The following is a 22,538-nucleotide window of genomic DNA, read 5'->3' on the forward strand; positions in this document are numbered from 1 at the left end:
ACTTTTGTCTAGCTTTTACATTGACTCATTTGGTCTAAACTTCGTGTTGACGTTATCTCCCATAAATGCATAGTTCTTTCCAGGAAACTTCTTGGAAATTATTAGGGAATATGATATCCGGACATTACAGACTCGTAACATACAGTAAAACATTACAAATAAACACTTAAAACGTACGTGTGCCCAGGTTTTACCTAGATGTTTTTGCTGGGTTTGTAAACTTGTGTTAATTACTTACAAGTCACACAGCTGTTGTTGACCCTTGACCTTAACAAAGAGGAAGCACCCTGTGTTGACTTGTGCCACACATACAGACACACGTGTGTGTGTGTGTGTGTGTGTGTGTGTGTGTACTTGCTGATATAGCGCTGGTTGTGTGTTACAGTTTTATTTGATCATGTGGTTAAAAATGAGTGGGAGGAGACGAGTCTTAATCTGTGAGAATGTCAACAGCAGTGAAATAGATCTCATAAGTCTCAAATGTTACAGGATACTAAAATGCATAATGTCCACCTGCCAAATGTCTCGCAGATTGGGATCTAGATGATTAAGCCATTCAATTTCACTTGATATCGCAGTCACTTGATGTGTCTTTTGAATACTAGTGGTGGCTATAACAATTAAACTCTTAGTAGTTACATTACAGTTACCTAATGGACCGCAATGTAAACATTTCAAAATGGTGTCAATAAGGTGCCATTGTTTTTGTGCAAAGGTTAAAGTCTTCCATCTGTCTGTACAACAGACCTCCTGGGAGAGATGGGTCGAGACAGCACGAGAGAGGGAGAGGTGCGGAGAAGTGTGTCGGTGAACATTGGGTCACACTGCTGCTAAATTTATCTACGAGTAAGGTTTCACCTCAGGGGTGGGTGTTGGATGGATGGGGACAAGGGGTGGTAAGAGGGAAAGTTTGAGGGCAAAGAGTGAGGGAGAAAGGTGAAAGGCTGCACGCATGAGTTCAATCATAGGTAAGACGGAAAGAAAAGAACAAAAAATCTTTTTTTTTCTTTTTTTGAGAAACGTGGCCCAAAACAAAAAGTGCAAGAAGTCAGCTGTGGTCTCAAATGTGTTTTTCTGGCTCTTAAATCAATTTGTAGCAAACAAATTTAAACAGCAAATTATTTTCAAAAACTTAAATTCCTGATTGAACAAGCATTCAGCTTTTAATCAGCTAATTTGTGTTAAGATGGAAAATGTATATGTTGTATTGAAATAGATTCTAATTTCAAGATTTAGCAAAAAACTGTTTAGGTAGGCTTTAATACAGAGAAAGGTTCTATGACTGGGTTAAATTATGCAGGGTTAAAGCACTTCTCAGGTGTGTTCCATTTTCTTGCTGTAAAGAAACAGAATTTACTATCTGCTCAGGTCATCATCATCATGTGTTGGTGAAGTGTATCCCAACGTGTTCCGATAAGAAAATAAGAAAAAAAAACACCCTGCACAGGACGGCAGTTTATTGCAAGTCAGACATATTTACACTCACTTTACCTTCATAGTGTTGAAATAGAAATCAAATTGTGGTATTTTCAAGCTGGCAGCAACTTGCCACATTTAGGGCCAAAGGTAGTTAAATAAAGTAGTAAAGTTATAGTAAAGTATGTAAAATTAAATAAAACACCACAGTCTGCTAAACTCACTGATCCCTGTTCTCCACCAGATAAATGCAGACAGAAACCCAGCAGCACTCTGGTCTCCAAAGACCCAGAAACCATGTAAGAACTAAGGGTCACAACAGAACAGTCTATAACCCATTATAGGTCCCACATATAGAGGATGGCTTGACTAAATAAAGGTAGAGCCTAAATGATGTAACAGCAAGCCAATATTATCAACTGATACCGACTTATCCTAAATACATTAAGTTTGTCTATATATTGGCATAGAAATACTATAGGCTGCATTTTGATGTATTTTGGATTAGTTTTTCTTAGTTCAGAAACTAAATAATAAGGTATTTTAATTATAGTTTGTTAATGTAAGTCTGTGTGATGTTAAAATGTACATTCATCTGTTAAATATATTGTTTAACTGTAAAGTATCTTGCCACAATTTGAACTCCTTTAGTAACCAAATGTGAGCAATCACGGTCAACATGTCATGTATGTTGAAGGCCCTTAAAGTACAGTACAGTATTGTCCACTCAATGTTAATATGGTTATGGTCTCATCTCCGTCAACAGGTATTATCTTGATACTTGTTTTATGCCTGCCGAATATCATTCATTAGCCGGCTTCAGGAATCTGCTGGATTGGCCGCCTGTCTGAAAAATTTCCCCTCTGAATTAAGAGCTGCTGACAATTTGTTGTCAAGCCTCAAGTGTCTCTATTAACCTCTACTTGTGTGTGTGTGTGTGTGTGTGTGTGTCTGTGTCTGTGTCTGTGTGTGTGTGTGTCTGTAAAATCCTGTCATTCACTGGGCTCTATACTGTATACTGTATGGAGGCAGGTAGCAGGTACGGTCTTTGTCCGTCAGACAGGAAAGACAGGAAAGGACAGATGTAAGACAAAGATATCCAGAGAGGGAATTACAGGATATTAAAGGCGCGCAAGAAAGTGAACAGCAACCTACTGGAGGAACGGCTGACAAGATGAGGGAGCGGATCAACACTTTTGAAACAGTTCTGAATATTGATCAATTTCTGGTAAGGTTTATTACATTAATATGATATATTTCTGACTTAGATAAGAGGTAAAGAAGGTCAGTTTTGTACTGTGTCTTGTTTATAGACTTTACGTTTCATGTTGTGACATAATTTATTACATGTAAACCAAGTTTACAGGTGACCTCCACAGTTGTTGTTTTTTCCCCTGGAAAACTTAGTGTAAATTAAACTGTGGGGTCATACTTAAACCATTTTACAGTTTGGTATATTTTTCTCCTTTGGCCTCGCCGACATGCCATAATTAGACCATGGTGTTTGCGTGTGTGTGTGTATGTGTGTGTCGGGGAGGTAATCTCCTGATCTATCTGTCAGTGAGCTGGTCAGATTTTTATCATTAACCTTATGCTATGTGACAGGACTGGATTATTGTACGGCCTAAACAAACACAAAAACGAATTAGGCACGCTCATAAACACACAAACTTAGCATGTTAAGAACCCGCAGAAACACACACGGATATTTATGAACATACAGTGCTGAGTCTCTCTTGTGAGGTCCGCAGGAATGTGCTATTATTTTTTTTTAATTAACTCTCAATGTCACACTGCCCTTCAACCTCGGCATCTATTGGCAGCTCACACTTGGACTGAAGCTTTCACATTCTCTTCTCTGCAGGTTTCTCTCGGTTTAGTTTATACTTGAAGTTCCTCTTAAATGTTTAGTGTTTTATAGTAGCATCATCTTTTTGAAGCCGGCTCTTGAAAGGCAGATCCATGAATGAATTCAAAGCTCTTGATTGCTCCATAAGCATTTGGGTCTCTAACAAAGCCAAGGGAGGAATGGTTTACATTTCTCCATTTTCTTTACCCCAAGAGGCTTGCAATAAGAACAACTTGAGAGCCACAGTTCTAGAGCACTAGAAACTAATCATGAGAGGCGTCTGGGCTGTGGAATAACGCTTGACCAGTTTCATGTGTCTGTGGAGACAAATAAAGTGCAGGAATATAATAAGAGCCAGGGGGGGAGGTAGAGGGAATCTTGCTGAGAGTAAATTAGTGCGACTAGAAGAGGAAGAGGAGTAGGGAGGGGGTGATAGATCCTCTGTTGTTCTTGACTCAGAGTGGGAAGGTCATCCCTCCGTTGAGTCAAACAGTGGCAGCAACAATGTTAAAAAGCATGTGAAAGTGGTGGGAAATGGTTGTTACTGATGTCATTGGAAGCACAAGGTTAGATTGTTACACAAAAGTAAACACAAGGTTGAGAGATGGAGACAGCATCCCAGCTATCAATGTCTCTCTCAGGCTGCCAGTTGTTTGTCTCTTTCTGTCTCTCTCTTTCAGATTTACTCTTTGACATTACAGTTTGCATTTATTTGCAAAACATCTGTGTCCCAGCTTATTTAGATTGTCACAAGAAATTTAAAAAGTCCATCAGTTTCCCAGAGTCCAAGGTGAAGTTTTCAAATTGCTTGTTTTTTCCACCAGAAGCCCAAAAATGTTTTTAATCACGATAATATAAAACAGAGTAAAGCGGTAAATCCTTAGTGAATCTTTGGCATATCAGCTGGATAAATGACTTAAATTATTTGATCATTGAAATAGTTGACAATACATTTTCAGCAAACCAATATAGCACTGATATACTGTATGTGTATGTACTGTATATATTTTTGTGTGTATCTATGTATATATACATATATATATATGTGTTTTTAAATATGCGCTATTAAAGAATTAAGTGCACCATACATGACTAAAAATAGTTGCATTTTGTGATTATTTTCCTTCATAAAATAAATTATGTCCGTATAATAAATGGGAAATGAAGGAAAACAACAAGAAAACAGACACATGAAAAAGGGAGGAAAGGAAAAAAAGAAATGCAATTTCATGTTTAAATGAATAAATGAGTAAAGAGCCATAAATATTTTATAAAAGCGTAAGAAAGTTTACCAGATCTCTGTAGCTCTCTCCTCATCTCTGCTTGATGCTAGCAGCTTGGTTGTACATTAGCTGTTGCTATTGATGTTGCATAACATAACACACCCAAATCTTAGACTAAACTGTCTTCTGTTGGTTGCATTGTGGGTAATGTAGACACTAGGTTTTGAAAGGGTGTGGAACATAAACGACAATAACTGACAAACGTCCAGTGAGTGTGACAATGTAATAGGTGCAATGCTAAATTGGTGGAGTGCTTATTTAATGGAGCCCATTCTTAAATGTAAGTTAAAATGGTAATCACAACCTCTATTTGACATCTTAAGTCAGCTAGTCATCGTGTATTGACTTCCAAAGAAGTATTTGAAGCTTTACATGATCAAATATAGACAATAGGTTCACACAAAATGCTCAAAACAAGGCTATTCTTTCAACAGACATATAAAAGTATTGACTATTTGATGTCCACGTCCTGAAACTGTCAAGCAAGTAAAGAGCAAAATTGACATTTGACATCAGTTAAGTTAATGCAAAAGCCTCTCTAGGACCATGCTAGTAAAATAAAAAAGAGAATTCAATGGCTGATATCGCAGAAATGCACAACCAAGTCATAGTCAAGTCTACATAACACAAAACACAGTAGCTGTTGTTGAGCAGTTTAATAGAGAACATAGTTTCTTGTTTTTAACTGTTTTGCTATTTGAATACAATCTTGCGGTTGTCCCTTTGGTTGTGACAGGATATGGCATGAGAAAATGTTTAAGTACCAAATCTAAGCATGAACAGGTTCCTTTTGTTACTGCCCCTGGTTTTGATGGCGCCTGGTGCCAGCGCCTGTTTGATGATGTTGATGGATTAGTGCTTTGGTGTTAATGTGTAGAGCGGCGGTGGTGGTGGTGGTGGTGGTGGTGGTGAGGTTGTCTGCAGCGTAGGACAGGAGACAGAACAGGAGCAGAGCTGCTCCCACATGATGCCAAAGACAACTGATGAGGAACAGGTAAAGACCTGACGACCAAAGGCTTCATCTGGTCAGATGGTGGAGGGTGATTTTTTTTCTGCTGTTAGTGAGTTAATGACACAATCCTTTGTTCTTCTGTCTTTCTTCTTTAATCACAAGTTGCTTAAGTGGATCTGTTTACCTATTTTAATTGACTTGTCCTTTCCAGTTACAGCTGTAATGGGTTGGTTGTGCCTCTCACATTAGATGGCAATAAATGTTTATTATAAGAATTCTATTGATTGGTATATGGTATATTAAATGTAGTGTCATATTTCTATTAAATTTACTCAAATAGAATTTTAGCTAAGTTCTTTAATCGTAATAAGAGATTGAAACCTTCATACGTTATCCAGTATAGCTTACCTTTTTTTCACATATATTCTGTTTTGCAAATAATTCATTTAATTAATTAATTTAATTTGTGAGAAAGGACCAGGTGATTGAAACATTTTTGAACAACTCAGGCAATGACAGGTGAGTTTTCTATCGCTTTCCCGCTCTGATGTAAACATCCCCACATCATTGACTCGCCCTTAGTAGCAAACCCCATCATGGGGGCTGTTTAGAACAAACAAAAGATTTATGGAAGTAACATTCAACCAAGTATTTTAATGCTAAATAATTAAAATTAAGTATGTTGGTTTCTTTGTAGAACTCATCACTGGTCTGCTGTCAGCTCAGGCCGAAAGCTGTTAACGGTGCATTATTGTCCTGAAAAACTGTTTGTAGTTTGCAGTGTTTAGTGAGGTTTAAAATAACTTGCTTAACAATTTAGGACATCAAATGTTTTCAAGAGCCTTTACAGATTAAATGTTGGCCACCTGCTATGTGGTGTGTTAATTATAAACATCTATATCAGTCACTTTGTCATGTGGTTGTAGTGACTCATGTATTAGAGTGGAATGTTTTTTAATCAGTTTTTGTGCAAAAAATCAAACCATAGGACAGATTGCACTAATATTTCTGTGTCATACTGTAGTCAGATAAGATTTTAGAGTGTTTACTTTTATTTTTTATTGGAGGATGGGATTATGGGATGGGCAACTTGCTAAACTTTAATTCTTTCTCTGGTCCTGGGCCTCAGCTCTCCTTTCCCGTGTACACATGAGACAGTAATCTGATGTCAGACTCCCGCCTTTGACTGAATCTTTATCTAATCTGTCAAGAGGGAGAGCAGGAGACGGTTTGAAGTTTAACATAGTCCCCAGAGAAGAAGTTGTGCAGATTAGAACGCAAACTACATTAAACGTAAGCAACTATATTTGTTGTATCTTAGAGCATTGTGTTAAACTGGTCGATATTGCTATGACTTAGGAAGTATCAGGTTCCATCGTAGTGTCCAAAACGCTGGCTGACGTTCATTGATTTGGCTGGGGGGGGGGACTTTTGCAAGGTGTATCCATGTCACATTCTCATTAGGGGCTGAGCCTAGAATCGCCCGTGCTGCTTGCGATAGAACTTCTTGCTTTGCTGTGTGGAAGGCTGCATATGATGTATAGGTTTCAGTTGCGTGATATACAGTAGCTGCACCTGAATCCGCAGTATTTTACAGCTTATGGTTTTAACGAGTGCAAACCAAACCGGTCTCATGGGTTTATAAAGTGCCGTGTTTTCTGACCATGTGTGTGTGTGTGGTTGGAGGTGAAAAGCGCACGTATAGCGGGAAGTGGAAGATGTGGAATGTCCTTCCTTCCACTGACTCTTCCCCTGGCTCCCTTCCAGCTCCTGCCTCCTCTTGGGGAGGGTGTTTTCCAATATCTATGCCGGTTTTATCTATTTCTGTCCACCAGGGTATTCAGGTTGGTGTATATCCCTTACACACACGCCGCACATTCCCCATCTCTTTCTCGTTATCTCAAGACTCTTTGCACTGGATCTAGTTTTATCCTTCTCCCAAGTCTAAGTTGCCAGAGGTATTTTTCCTTCTCTTCTCTCTTCGTTTCTGGCATCTTATTTTCTTTTTATGCAATCCTGAGGGCCCAGGAAACGCATGACTTCTTGGTGCTTTTTGTGTAGTGATTGTCACTGTTTCCCCTCCATTTCAGCTGTACGGCGAGTACAGGGAGCAGCTGGGAAGCTTCGCCCGACGGGAGGCTGCCCGTTTGCTGACAGAGAGACAATGGAGAAGACATGCAGGGGACAACACCACCTGCCGCAGAGGGCACGGTCGCAGGCATCATCATCATCACCCTGCGTTCCTGGAGTCTCATCCCAGCCACGCCTCTTCCACCAAGAAGCCTCGTCCCTACTCCAAATGTCAAGGTGACCAGCAGGTTATTCTGTTCCAACACAAATCCAAACGCTTTACAGAAGGTATTCTAGGAGGATACAAACTTGTGATTAGGTGTTTCTAGGGTCATGCTTAAGTGGTTGCTGTGACACCTCATGTGGTAACCAGAAGACGGAGGTGGAATTAATTCTTAAACGAAAGACCGTAACTGAATTTGGGGATGGCAGTACCTCAGTCCTCAGAGCTACTGCTTTTGAGCAAGGCACGGAACCCCCAAATTCTCGGGGCACCTTTCAATCAATCTGACATTTCTCCATTTAGTGCATGTATAGGTACTGAGCATGTGTGTGTAATTCAGGCTTGTGTGGAATAACAACAGAGTGTAAATTGTAATTTCCCCTTGTGGGATTAATATAGTATACATTGTTATTATTTTATCAATCAAAGTTTCAAGTAGGCTACTGGTACAGTTTTTTTGTTTTGTAAAATGTCCTTCTTTATTACGCTTCATTCAAGGTGCTGTAGGGAGGATTGCAAAGATAAAAGAATTTGAACATCTTTAACAACTTCTCAGTCCATCCTCCCTTTCCACTAAAGGGGGAGGGGAGGATGCTATGAAATGAGCAGTGATTGACACGCAGTTAGATATCCCCTTTGGCCCTGATTGGTGCATCTGAACAGGAAGCAGGTGGATTTATGCAACTTCTACTACAGGTTGTAGGTGGTGCCAGAGGAGCCGGATTGTTTTTTTAATTACCTGCTTCATTCTACTCGAACACAGGGTCAGTTTCAGCAAATATGACAGAAAGCTAGTTTTATAAAGCTTACTCACTGCACCTTTTAATCTGATGGCTTCATTTACTGGTGACTTTGCACATCTTGATTTTACATTCAACACAATGTGCTCAGAAAATATGATGCACTGCTATAGTTCAATTAGGCTGCCACATTTAATCAGGATTTAGAGACAAGGTCACAGCTTCCATGTACTCCACCCTTACCTAAAAAAAATAACAAATTGAATTTCTTTATTCATAATTCAAGAAAAAAGATAAAGGTGAAGGTCTAACTGCTGTTTCAAAGCATTCTCCATCCTGCACAAGCAAAATCTTTCTGGGAAAATATCTTTAATTTTTTAAGTGAACACATCAAGTCTAAACATACTGGAGTCTCAATAAAAATGCCCAGCATGCTTTTCTAATTGGAGAAGGTTTTCCAATGTGCTGAAATCCCATAAATCCACAGAAAGAAAATCAGAGAACATGACCTTAGTCAGTGGTGGAATGTATCTAATTTCAGATACTCAAATGTATGAATTTTAAGATAATTATACTTTAATAATGTACTTTTACTCCACTCCATTGATTTAACTCTAGTGCTTCTAGACTACAATACATTTGAAAGTCATAGATAGGGAAGTCTGACAAAAGATGCAATTAAATTGCATTACGGGAAGTGTAGGATCCAGAATTTGTTAGCTTGACCCAGGGGGTTCTTTTACCTCCGAAACTGATTCAAACGCTTTTATGTCTAAACTAAGCTAAGTAGCCAGTGACTATTGTGTGCTAAATTCTTCTTTGAATAAAACTTTTTTTCCAGCAAATGCACACGCATCCATTTGTACATGTCAAAAAGGCACAATCATTCAGATCATTCTGTACTGACATTACATCTACTGTTATGATGAGCTATAGCATCATTACTTCAGCCATAATCACACTGAATGATTCCCAGTGTGACAATAACTAATTGTCAGTAATTCAATCAAGTGATGAATGGATTCAAGGTACATCATTTTATTTCATCTCTCTGTCCCAGATTGTTTTGCTCGTGTACGGCGGTACATAGTGACCAAGATGGGGGATGACTGGATATTCCTGGTTCTACTGGGGCTGACCATGGCTCTGGTTAGCTGGAGTATGGACTACGCAAGCGCCAAGAGCCTGCAAGGTACCACAGGCCAAGGCCGTTAAAATTATAAACAGTTGAATCTGCAGTTTGATAACACAAGAGTTTGTGATCATCCCAGTTGTACTCCTGTGTGGAATGCACTTTATGTTGCTTTTCTGTCTTCCAGCCTATAAGTGGATGCATGGGGAGCTTAAGGGCAATGTGCCACTCCAGTACCTCGCCTGGGTTACCTATCCCATGATCCTTGTCATGTTTGCCTCGCTTTTCTGTCACCTGGTTTCCCCACAGGCCATCGGTAAGCTCTCCATCACCTGTCAGCCTCTCTTATCCTCTCTCAGCACCTGTGTTTTTCCTTCTTTCCTTATCTTTGTCTGTTTTCTTGTAGGATAGTGACATTTTAATTGTTCTTACCTTTTTTTACTGCACCCATCATCCTTTATGCGCCCTCTTTCCTCTGGTTTTATTTTTTATTTTTTTTATTTTTTACAGGTTCTGGTATTCCAGAGCTGAAAACCATCTTAAGAGGTGTAGTACTGAAGGAGTATCTGACCCTTAAAGCCTTTGTAGCTAAAGTCGTCGGGCTGACTGCTGGCCTGGGCAGTGGGATGCCAGTGGGCAAAGAGGTAAACAAACCCCCTTTTCATCTCTTCACTATCTGTTTTTCTCTGTATCTATCGCCGTCCATTGATCCAGCATTGCTATCATCACCTTCTTTCCTCCCTTTTTTCTTTCTCTATCTGCTTTTTATTCAAGCTTGGAGGATAATAAATCATCTCCTGTCATGTTTTTCCTCATTCCCTCTTCTCACGGGATTGAAGCCAATTATTCCTCAGCAAAGGAGTACATTCGTATCCCCCATTACAGTAGCAGGGCAACTGTCACATCTAGCAATTACTCTGTGATTTATCTGTTCTGATACATGTCCCAGTTTAGACTCCCTGTTTTACAGACCATAGTCTGTGTATATATAACAGTACGTGTTGCTCATCTGTGTCATTACATGTCACCTCCAGGGTCCATTCGTCCACATTGCCAGTATTTGTGCTGCAGTGCTGAGTCGATTCATGTCCATCTTCTCTGGAGTCTATGAGGTAAGCTAAGGCCCTGACCAAAACAGACTACATTACCCATAAGCATCATCTCCTCGTTGACCACAGTTAATCCACTAATGAAGATGTGGAATGCATTTTTTCTTTGATATCTTGCTTTGTTGTTGTCTTTGGTGTAATTTACAGGGTTCCCACATGCCCAGCCATACAAGTGACCAGCCTTTATGGACAATGTCTGTTAGTTGGTAATTCATGGTCTTAAAAATAAAAATCCAAATGACTTTTCTGATCCTCTTGATTGTTCCTCTGTAGCTATTGTGTGTTTGAGTAAAATGTCTTTTAAACTGTTGGATGGATCAGCCTCAGCTGTTATTTTTGTTTAATACTAAGCAGGAAATGTGAATATGTTAACATGCTAATGGTGAACATGGTAAACATTAGACCTGCTAAACATCAGCATGTTAGCCTTGTTGTTATGAGCATGTTAGCATGCTGATGTTAGCATTTAGCACCACTTTGCCCAAGTACAGTCTCACAGAGGTGAAGACTCTCACTTAGTCTTGTTTTGTTTTGTTTTGATTTGATGAGCTTGAAATTATTACATAGAGCTATATAGTCCTTCAAATCTGGTAACACTTTTAAAAATTATTCTACTATTTCTTTTAATTATAAATGAGGCCTCTACAGTGTGTGAGTTTGCGAAATATGCCTATTTTGAGTGCTAAAGTTCACTGAAAGGTCCTTGAATCTAATGACGAAGAGAATGTGGGAACCCTGTTGTCTTCTTCCATCTGTTTCTCTCCCGCCCGGCTCCCGCCCCTCCCCTCCCCTCCCTCCCCTCCCTGTTTCTCGTGTCTTTATTTTGGCTCGCCCACTCGCACGTTGTCTATGTTTGTGTCTCATTATATTAATAGTGTGATGGTAATGTCTGGCATGTTTATTAACAGTGACCTCCCATCCCTGTCTCCCTCTTTCCCGGCTCTCTCTATCTTCACCTCCCCTCTGCTTTCTTATTTATCCCTACTCGTCTGTGACCATTAACCCCAGAATGGCACCCATAACCAGGACCTGTTGGTGTGTGCGTGTGCCGTGGGAGTGGCCACCTGTTTTGCTGCCCCCGTGGGAGGCAAGTCCCGCCCTGCTCTCTCCCCGCTGACTTCAGTCAGCTCTGTCCTCCTGAAATAACATCAGTAACACAAGGTTAAATCTAATCTCAGACCAGGGCCCTGCATTATTAAGTGTTGAATAAAACTGAATGAATATTTAAACATGCATATTAGCATGTCACTCATACCTCAGCAGAGCCAGGATTTTAAGGTTCTGTCTATTTTAAAGGAATTATTTACTTTCCTGCGGAGACATAGATGAGAAAAATGATGACATTCTAAGACATGTACCAATCTTTTTATCTAACTCTTGACAGGAAAACAAATATATTTACCAAAATGGGAAATCATTCCCTTGAAAATGACTTCCGACAATCAACCAGCATTAGCAGTGGTGAATTCAAAGTAAATGAATATTTATTTCAGACTAACTGGCCATCAACATGTGAGCCTTGAATACAGTTATTTCTGCTAAAAGGCTTCCTGCATCCCAAACCCTTTTTGATAAATCACAGATCAGAAAATATATTCTTTCTAAAAATAATAATGCAACACAGATCATAAAAGACTTTTAGAAAGTGGCATTGAATCCAATAATCCAAGGTCATAAATAATCAATAGAAATATTTCCATTCATTTTTAGTCTGCAATCAGTTGCAGGGATCTGTTTCCAAGGACGTTGTAACCACTCGGTTTGTTTCCTGATTACTTAATTGCTTACTCTGAGTCTGATTACTCTCACTGGCATGTGCATCCTGTGCTTCATATTGTCTTGATGTGTTTTTTCATCATCTTTATCACTTTTTTTTTTTTTTACAACCACACTCCAGTGAGCATTATTTATTCACTTTATTCCATTGTGCTTCCTCTCTGTCAATTCTCCCCATGTGGTTCCCCGTCCTGTCCTCTCCACTATGATCTTTTATTCTCTCTTTCTCCAACTCACTCTTCTGTCTTTCTGTCTACACGCGTTCCTTTCTACCTTCACTTTCCCCCTTCACAATCACACACCTTTCATCCCTCATTGTCTCGCTCAACACTTTCTTTCCCTCTTGTTATTTTCCCCTCTTCCTCTCTGTTTTCTGTGTCAGTAGAACCCTTATGGTTACACAGATATTCTGACTGTTGGCTGTGCCGTGGGGGTGGGATGCTGTTTCGGCACACCACTTGGAGGTACTGTACAACCTACATACTGCCTCATAAAATCAAAGTCTACAAAGCATTCTTAAATATACAAACACAAGCAAAAACAGCATTATTTACCTAGTTTTTAATTACCATAGTAAAAAAAAGAAATAATAATAATTTCCCGTGTGCGTGTGTGTGCGCGTGTGTGTTAGTTATAGAGATGGTAAGTACACATGTTTGTGTGTCTTTGAGAGAGAGAAAGTGTACGTGTTTATGTTCTGTGTGTATGCTTGTGTTACATTATGTGTATTCACTCCCTGTGGTTCCCCTGTTTTGTATAATTTACACACTCAGCTTGAAGTGTTTTTGGACTCATTTTGTGTTTGTTTAACTCAATCCAGCCTCTTCTCTCTTTCCCCCCCTCTCTCCCCCTCTCTCTCCCCCTTCCCTGTTTCTCTCCCCCTCCTCTGCTCCTTCTACTCCTCGCTCACAATTTTTCCTCTCCTCTCTAATCCCTCCCTTCCCACTGCCGCTCTTTTTTTCTCTCTCTCTTTTTTTTCTACTCACCACCACCAGGGGTGTTGTTCAGTATTGAGGTCACGTCTACCTACTTTGCGGTGAGGAATTACTGGCGGGGATATTTTGCCGCCACATTCAGCGCCTTTATATTCAGGGTGCTCTCTGTGTGGAACAAGGATGCTGGTGAGCACACACACACACACACACACACACACACACACACACACACACACACACACACACACACACACACACACACACTGTTGCAAAAGACTGCTGAGATGGCATTTTATGGAAAGTAGCTGAATATGACAGCTAAGTAATATTTTCTTCTTTAGATAAACCAGAAATATCTCAAGTCATCACCTACATATTTATAATCCACTAGCCCCATAGAATTAAATACACACAATTTACAAATCCCTGCACCCTATCTCTGCTTTAAGTTTCTTTATTACTGCCAACTTCCTACAGTTTGTATGTGTTTTGTTTTATATTCAAACAAATTCACAACTCTTACTCAACCAGATAGTCCTCTAATCACCTTTCGAAATATCTTACAAGCAAAGGTCAGTTGTCAAATTTCATCTTCTTCATATTTATATTTTCCAGATATGTAGAAAGATACATGTCACTTAGGAAATATTTTAGAATATTGCAATTCAAAATAAGCCTTAGCTCTTAAATTCACTGAACGCTTAACACTTGACACCTGACAGACAAAGTTGGCAACTAGCTGGGGAACAAAGTGGAGCCTTTAGCAGCTAATGAGCCAGATGTTTCCCTCGGGAGCTGGTTATGACCAAACACAGAGCTAAAAGAGAGTGAATAATGGACTTTGATTCATCAGGTAGACATGAACACCACTCCAACAGGACGATTATGTTGCTCTGTGTCTGTTGGATGTGTAAATAAGCAACTGTTGTAACTAGTTTGCCATATCAACTCAAATGGTGATAATATATCAACATTGTGTTCACAGCGTGTATCCGCTGCCCCAGAAAATTATTAATGCAGGTTTAAAGTCATACAAAACAGGTTTAAAAAATATTTAGTCTTTTAATACTGTTTTATAATTATATTATTTTCATGTTTTGACATTGTGAATATTGTTTAATTTTATTTAGGTAAAAATAATTTCACTTCCTTTACACCACAGAAATGAGAGAGTTAAACAAACTATGGAAACTGTTAATAAAAGCTTAGTCTGTCTTTTATGCGGTACGGTAACCTAAACATCCAACGGAGGAACAAACTTATTAAACAGGGCCTCAAAAATTAGCGGTATGGGGAAGCCTAAAAAACACTTAAGCGGTATTATTGAGAAACGCATTACAAACAAAGCTGAAAGAGAAGCTGAAAACTGAAAATTGTTAGTGACCCCTCCCATCGAACAAATTTGAACTCCTACGTTTTAGAGTATCAACAGCAAATAGAAACATCTTCAAGAAATCCTTCATCCCCAATGCTGTGAAGTTGCTAAATAACACCGGGAACTGTACTTAAGAATGGAATGTAGGGGACGATTCTTGTTGATGCTGTTTGCATTGTACTTTTTGCTGTATTGATCTGTTTTGTACTGCCTTCTATCTGTGCAAGATAAGAAAATTAAAATAAATAGTGTTTAAAAAACAAAAAAAATGGAATGAAGGGCAAGGGAGATTGCCGTCTTGGCTATGTACTGTTTGTAAACTCCTGTCTCTCTTGTATTCTTGGTGAAACCGATGGGAAAATCTTCACATCTGGACAATAAAGTTTTCGTAATTTGTAAAATTGAGCTCATGTTCGGTTGATGTTTCTCATTTTTTTGTTACCTTTTTTTTCTTTTTCTCTCAGTCACAATCACAGCTCTCTTCAAAACTAACTTCCGGATGGATTTCCCCTTCGATCTGCAGGAGCTGCCTGCATTCGCAATAATAGGGTGAATACGTGTGTGTGCGTGTGAGCTGATACTGTATGTCTCTTTTTGGATTTATTTTTGAAATTGATGTAGAAATAATTTTTCTCATGTTTTAGGATCTCATGTGGATTCCTGGGGGCGTTCTTCGTCTACCTGAACAGACAGGTGGTTCTCTTCATGCGGAGACCCACAGCGCTCACACGTTTTTTAACCAAACAGTGAGATTAACACACACACACACACACACACAAACAAACAGGGGCATGCACTTCCTGCTGCTGTAGATTGATATGACACTCAGCTTTTGAACCACAGTTATTCTGGTAGCAACGTTCAAATGAACTCAAACCTTTTTCACATTCAAATCTAATTCCTCGTAATGTATCCAGCTCCACTCTCCAACTCATCAGTCTCACAACACTGGCCAGGACAGCAGCAAAGCCTTAACAACCTTTCAGCCAGTTATTCACTCAGCTTGGAGATTCACTTATTCTCTGAGACTCAACAGTCAGGGAACATTAGTCTCCACCATTAGAGAGAGAGGGAGCAGCAGTGCCAGGAGAGCAGTAATCAGTGATGGTAGACACTCATCCTGAGACCTTTAGTTCAGCATCACTTATTTCGCCATGTTGTTGTTGTCAAAGAATACATTCCCTTTAATGACTTCTTGTTTGTTTGTGTTTGTGTGTACGCCTAGTCGACTGATCTACCCCGGTGCAGTGACACTGATCATCGCCACCATAACGTTCCCACCTGGATTTGGACAGTTTATGGCTGGAGAGGTTAGACTGAATCTATCTCTTACACTCTGTTTTTTTATGTATGTACATCAAAATTAAGGGTGTTTTTTGAAAAAAAGAAGGTCAGCTTGGTCTAGATTGTGTTCTTCTGATGTTATGGAGTTTAAGGAAGCAAAGAAAGGCTTTAATGACATTAATTTTACGTGCAACTTGAAGGAGAGCTCCACTAATAAAATCTTACGTGGCACCAAAGGAAGCTCATGTGAGGCCACTCCAGGCTACGTTGGTTGGGGCTGAAAGCTATAAGATTGAAAATTAACAAAATCTAGGGATGTGGTGTAGAAAGAAGTTATGTTGTATATGTTGAAATGACTACTACTTCACTAAGTAGGGATTCATTTCACAAGTATGTGTTCAGTTGCTGATAAGATTTGAATTTTACAGCTGTTTTTGCTTCCACAGCTGTACCCTTCTTTTTAATTATACTGTACATGTATACAGTATATTTTCAAACATTTTTTAAATTTTTTTTGTTGTGTGCAACTATTCAGATTTTTGATTATGTATCGGAAGGGTCATAAGGGTCATGTCCGACCATAACGTCAACAGGATGTAATAGGTTTTGTGTTTAATATACTTTGTCATTTGTCATGATGGCCATTAGCCTGCTGACCTGGTGGAGGCTAAATGTTTTCCAGTTCAATACAGTTTTGGGAGAGGTTTCCTTCGTTGAATCTGTCATCCTGCAACCGGCCTTACTAGAGGATGTGATGTGAGGTGCACACAACAGCATTTTTGAAAAACTGTGTTTCTGTGTGTCTGTCCCTTCTGGCAGCTAATGCCCAGAGAGTGCATCAACTCCCTGTTTGATAATTTCACCTGGACCAAAATCTCAGGATCTTCTGCTCCACCCGGCCTGGGACGCTCATCTGCTTGGATTCATCCTCATGTCAGCGTCTTTGTCATCCTCCTCCTCTTCTGCGTCATGAAGGTATCTTAACCTCTTGCTGTGTACACACACACACACACAGACACACACACATATGTGTATACATATACAGTATATAATGTTTATATAAATATATATACATTCATGTGATATCATGAAAAAGCTCTGGGACCGGTCTCGATTTAACCTTAATCCTGTTTTTGTGTTGCAGTTCTGGATGTCAGCAGTTTCAACCACAATGCCCATCCCCTCGGGTGCCTTTATGCCAGTGTTCATATTAGGTAAGAGGATTTTGTAATGCGAGCGTAGTATCTCCTGCTGAGCTTCAGTTAAATTTGTTTTTACCAGCTTGCCTTATCTCTCTCCTCAAGGAGCTGCTTTCGGCCGCCTCGTTGGGGAGATCATGGCCACTCTTTTCCCAAATGGAATCCTGTTTGATGGGATAGTCTACCGCATCCTTCCCGGTGGTTACGCTGTCATAGGTCAGTCTACTAACCTTGGGGCTGGGATCAGGGTCTTCACTAGGCAATGAGACATAATTAGGTCTTAGATTTGAGAACATTTTATTGAAACAGTGTCTTGAATAAATTTCTGTGTGCTATTGATTTCTTCATTTAAAGGTTCTCCAGTTCAGAGCTTCAGTTTAGAAACAGTTTTCACTTGACTCTGTAGCATTTTTCTTCAAAACAAGGCCTCTATATATTAGTTAATTATTAAATCAATTGTGTATTTCTGAATTTGACTTTGTGATTTACCCCAAAACATGACATGTGAATTAGAATTGAATGAATTTTATATCCAACTCAGTGTAACCCTGCTCTGTGTGTTTCACCACAAACGTGAATGGATTTCACCTTATCTGTAGATCAATAATACATTTTGCCCAATATGTGCTGGGATAGGCTCCAGTTCCCACAGGATAACCAGGTTAGAAAATAGATGGATGTGATAGAGGTGGATATTCGTAATACTTAACACCTTGATTACTGCCTCCCAAGGACTTGCAACATTGTCGAACTCTCTCTTTAAAAATGATATTTTACTCACATATCCTGCCCTCTGCTTTCTACCAGGTGCGGCAGCAATGACGGGAGCGGTCACACACACGGTTTCCACGGCTGTAATCTGCTTCGAGCTGACTGGTCAAATCTCTCACATCCTGCCCATGATGGTGGCGGTCATCCTAGCAAACATGGTGGCCCAGGGTCTGCAGCCCTCTCTCTACGACTCCATCATCCAGGTGAAGAAGCTGCCTTACCTGCCTGAGCTGGCCCTTGGACACATCAGGTAAAGTTAAAGAAATCTTATTTGGTGTGTTTATGTTGCTTTCAATGTAAGACAATGGGTATTTATTGTAGTATCTCTGCATACCTAGCAAGTATAACATCTTTGTGGAGGACATCATGGTGCGCAAAGTGAAGTTCCTGTCTTCGCAATCCACCTACCGAGAACTGAACCATCTGCTGGAAACAACAACTCTGAAAACCATCCCCCTGGTCGACTCTAAAGGTAGGTTGACTTACATCATCAAATTGGGCCTGAATGCTTCTATCTTGTGCTATAGATGCAAAGTATTAAAGGAATCAGTCAACATTATGGGAAATGGATTCCAATCTTATGTCCGTCCGCTAAATGTGAAGCTACAGCCAGGAGAAGGTTAGCTTAGTTAAGCAGAAAGACTAACATTTTGTTTACCAGCATTGCTAAAGGTCACTATTTAACACTTCAGGGACTCCATAAAATCACTTCTCATAGTCAAGAAATAGTCACACAAATATTGAAAAATTGTAAAACCATAGCTTATGGTATTGATCTTCTCATCTAACTCCCAGAAAGAAAACAAAGTGTAGAACTATTTCTTTAAAGTGCTCATATTATGTTTTTTGGCTTTTTCCCTTTCCTTTATTGCGCTATATACCTTTTTTGTGTACAGTACGTTATAGGTTTACAAAGTGAAAAAGCCCAGAGTCCACACCAAAGGGACTTACCATCTACAACAGAAAACATTGTTCACAAACTGCTCCAAACAGCTTTATTGTAGTCCCACCTTTACATCCATGATGAACGCTCTTCACTTTGTAACACACAGGTTATAATGCTCACCTAGCTGCTAGCGTGGCACACCCTCATAATCTGCTTCTGATTAGCTAGCAGTCTTTACCTAGCTACTGTGCATATGCAACTCCCAACAAAGATGGAACAGAAGTGAGATGCCTCACTCGGTAGCTAAAACAGAGATCTCAACACAGGGTGAAAAGAGGAGCTGCAGCAATGTGTGGTACAACAAATATATGGTGTTTTTTTTATTAAACCTTTTATACCTATTCCGATATAACATCTACGTACAACTATGAACCTAAAATCTGCATAATATGAGAACTTTAACACTTTTAACACTCTCTGCAGAATCCATGATTCTTCTGGGATCCATCGAGAGAACGGAGCTTCAAGCCATTTTTGACTGGTGGCTGTCACCAGATAGGCGAGTCTTTGAAAGAGGTGAGAGCTCACCCGGCCAGGGCTCTAAAGTCAGCTGGGAGTCCTTCACCTTTGTAGACGAGGAGCACGGAGAGGAGAGCACAGACAAGGTGGGAATAACAAACCATAAATTAACATTCAGGAAGTGGTGGAGCTTTAAAAAGATTAATCCCATTATCAACCATGTCATGCCCGCAGACTGCTCCACTACAGGAAGAATGCAATGGGCCCATCCCAGCCCCCAAACCTTCGGAGCCCTCCACCAACCACACAGGCTTAGGTAACATGGCATTTGCACTGCACATAAAGCTATCAAATGTAGCTTCCTTTCTCCTCATATATGTGTGTCCATACCATATCCTCAGACAAGCGCAATCTGCCATCTGTCAGGTTGGCCCTTCAGAGACTCTTTTCCTCCACGTCCTTGTCGGTGACTGAAATTCAGGTAAGCTCAACCTCAGATACTTGTCATGTTTTCCGCCTAAAGCTCACAAGAGCAGCGCATCACTAATCTGCTGTCCAGTTGGCAGCGACAGCTCAGATGGGGGCATCTATCCAACATGGCAGCTCGAGCCAACCTCACTAACATAATGAAAAGACATGGTGCATGCATAAAGGAGTTGACATGTTTTGTAGTGGCTGATGCCATAAAACCACCAGGGGTCATCTTATCATCATCAGTGTAGCTTTTCAAACTGACTGCCCATCCATCTGTCCCTCGCTCTTTCTTTCCCCCTCTCTCGTCAGGAGACCACGCCCCCTCCGCTGACGGACACCATGTCCCCAGAGGAGGTACTGGACCTTATCGATTCACCATCCTCACAGCCAAAAATGAAATAATCAAACCATTCAAATTGATAAGAAACTCTGTATTCTCTAAGTCCATCTCTCTGCCTTGCGATTGACTGATGCAGATCAAAGCCTGGGAAGAGGAAGAGCTGGATAAACCAGTCGATATGGAGCAGATACGAATAGACCCCTCTCCGTTTCAGCTGGTGGAAAGGACTTCTCTGCACAAGGTGACCACAGCGACACCTGGGTGACGTGTCATTGCATGCAAAGCTCATGTACAGACATTGATTAAGCAATTATAAGTCATGGACAGTTACCATTTTATATTCCCAATCAGAAGATTGTAAAGATATAGTTTGACATGTTGGGAACTACTCAAATCAGTTTAAACAAACAAATGAGGTTTAAAATCTACTGTGTGAGTTTTAGAAACTGAAGGGTAACTACCCTTCTGAAAAACCGAAACTAAACATTCGTTACCCTTCTGAAAAACAATAACTAGCATCTGAAAAACGGTAACTAATCATTTGTTACTGTTTTAAAAACAGTAACTAATCATGAACTACCTATTTTTTGTGTATACCTTATTGTAAAGTGTTACCGAAATAACAAACTAGGGTTTAATAAAACACAGGCAACGAGGCTCTTAATGAAAAATGTACATTATGGAATATGTAGGATCCAGTAATCTTGGAAATTGACCAAGATTCATCCTGGACATAAATGTAAGGATGTCTCAGCTTCTACTGCATGAAATCTCCCAATTTTTTTAAATTCTGTCCCCCTCAACTTATGGAATGCAAAGCTAAATTGCTGGAGTACTCCTAAAGTATTTTTGTTCATACCCATACAAGCATAAAGCTTTGAATCCTGAATTGTGCATTTTCTTCTGTGACTCATGCTATGTAGCAAATATTCCCTCTTTTACTTGCGGGACACATTGTTTAATAGGAACAGTGCAGCCATGCAAGCGAAACACTGTCACACTACAATACATTTCACACTGACTGAATCATGTCCTCCTCTCTCTCATTACTCAGACCCACACTCTGTTCTCTCTGCTGGGTCTCAGTCATGCCTATGTCACCAGTATTGGAAAGCTGGTGGGTGTCGTTGCACTGAAAGAGGTAAAATCACAATCAATCTTCTCCATTTTTTTCTCTATCTGAATGTTTATTCACCCCTTTTGGTTTGATCCTGTAATGCGGCATGACAGCAAGCTGAGATGATCCCATGTTGTGGGCAGTTGTTCTGTCGCAGGCTGCATAATGCTTTACGCTCTGATTTGTTATTCCTCCAGCCGGCCTAAACTTCAACACACGTTTCTTTGCTTTATGTGTTTCTCTTTTAACAGTTACAGAAAGCTATAGAGGGCTCAACTCGCAGCGGGGTGAGGCTTCGTCCCCCTCTAGCCAGCTTCAGAGATGCCAGCAGGAAAACCAAGAAGCACCCACCTCCCTCATCCCCCCCTTCCTCCCCTACTCGGGACAGAGACCTGTGGGGGGAGGGGAGCAAGAGGGAGGAGGAACTGGTGATGGAGTCCAAGGGAGATCCCGGGTGTGACTCTGCTCCCTCCTCTCCTGGCGGCATAAGGAGCACCAATAGCAGCTCTGCCTCCACAAGAGGCGCTGACGGTGCTTCTCAGGAGCCGGCGTCTCCATCTACTTCCTCCCTTACCTCACCCTTCCCCCACGCCTTCCCTGGGTCACCCACCAGCCCTGTCCTCACATTATCCTCCCTGCAGGAGGACGGGGAGAGTGAGGAGTCAGATGAGCCCATCTAGACTGGGTTTAAGAGAAAAGACTTTTAACTTCCTTTCTTATACTCCTTTTGCCCAGAGACAGAGCTACTGTCTGGGTGGAGGAGTCGGTCCTACCAGCAGTCCCCGCAGACATTCAGCTCTCAGCGAGCAGGACAAGCTAGTGCACACAAAGCTCCTGAAACTTGTAGTACAGGATTCCTTTTTCTACTCTATGACAGTCTCACTTTTTCACTCTCAAAATCTCAGGTGCCTTCCTGTGTCTTTTGAACTGCCGACGGACATGTTCCGTCCCACATATCACAAATGTTCAATATCCATATCTCGGAAATGTTGAATGTAGCTGTACATCATGTATTGGTGTCTTAATTTCATTAGGTACCTTCGATGGAAAAAGAACTGAAAGCAATGAGTTGTATACTTATGAAATAA

The 22,538-nt window shown here is 40.4% G+C and overlaps 1 protein-coding gene across 1 annotated transcript in view; it reads left to right on the forward strand.

Annotated features, from left to right (window-relative positions):
- clcn1b (chloride channel, voltage-sensitive 1b) overlaps positions 1-22,130 on the forward strand; it is a 24,493-nt gene extending 2,363 nt beyond the window's left edge. The window contains exons 2-23 of the mRNA XM_034874140.1: positions 7,591-7,807; positions 9,594-9,725; positions 9,853-9,981; positions 10,176-10,309; positions 10,700-10,777; positions 12,936-13,014; positions 13,546-13,671; positions 15,325-15,409; positions 15,505-15,606; positions 16,086-16,170; positions 16,964-17,119; positions 17,289-17,358; positions 17,449-17,559; positions 18,151-18,364; positions 18,453-18,586; positions 19,484-19,665; positions 19,754-19,835; positions 19,921-20,000; positions 20,303-20,347; positions 20,470-20,574; positions 21,388-21,474; positions 21,702-22,130. Coding sequence (XP_034730031.1) covers positions 7,591-7,807; positions 9,594-9,725; positions 9,853-9,981; positions 10,176-10,309; positions 10,700-10,777; positions 12,936-13,014; positions 13,546-13,671; positions 15,325-15,409; positions 15,505-15,606; positions 16,086-16,170; positions 16,964-17,119; positions 17,289-17,358; positions 17,449-17,559; positions 18,151-18,364; positions 18,453-18,586; positions 19,484-19,665; positions 19,754-19,835; positions 19,921-20,000; positions 20,303-20,347; positions 20,470-20,574; positions 21,388-21,474; positions 21,702-22,130 — 2,862 coding nt within the window. The remainder of the gene's footprint in view (positions 1-7,590; positions 7,808-9,593; positions 9,726-9,852; positions 9,982-10,175; positions 10,310-10,699; positions 10,778-12,935; positions 13,015-13,545; positions 13,672-15,324; positions 15,410-15,504; positions 15,607-16,085; positions 16,171-16,963; positions 17,120-17,288; positions 17,359-17,448; positions 17,560-18,150; positions 18,365-18,452; positions 18,587-19,483; positions 19,666-19,753; positions 19,836-19,920; positions 20,001-20,302; positions 20,348-20,469; positions 20,575-21,387; positions 21,475-21,701) is intronic.
- Positions 22,131-22,538: the final 408 nt, after the last annotated feature.

The sequence above is a fragment of the Etheostoma cragini genome, chromosome 6, assembly GCF_013103735.1.
Source record: "Etheostoma cragini isolate CJK2018 chromosome 6, CSU_Ecrag_1.0, whole genome shotgun sequence".
Taxonomy (NCBI): Eukaryota; Metazoa; Chordata; class Actinopteri; order Perciformes; family Percidae; genus Etheostoma; species Etheostoma cragini.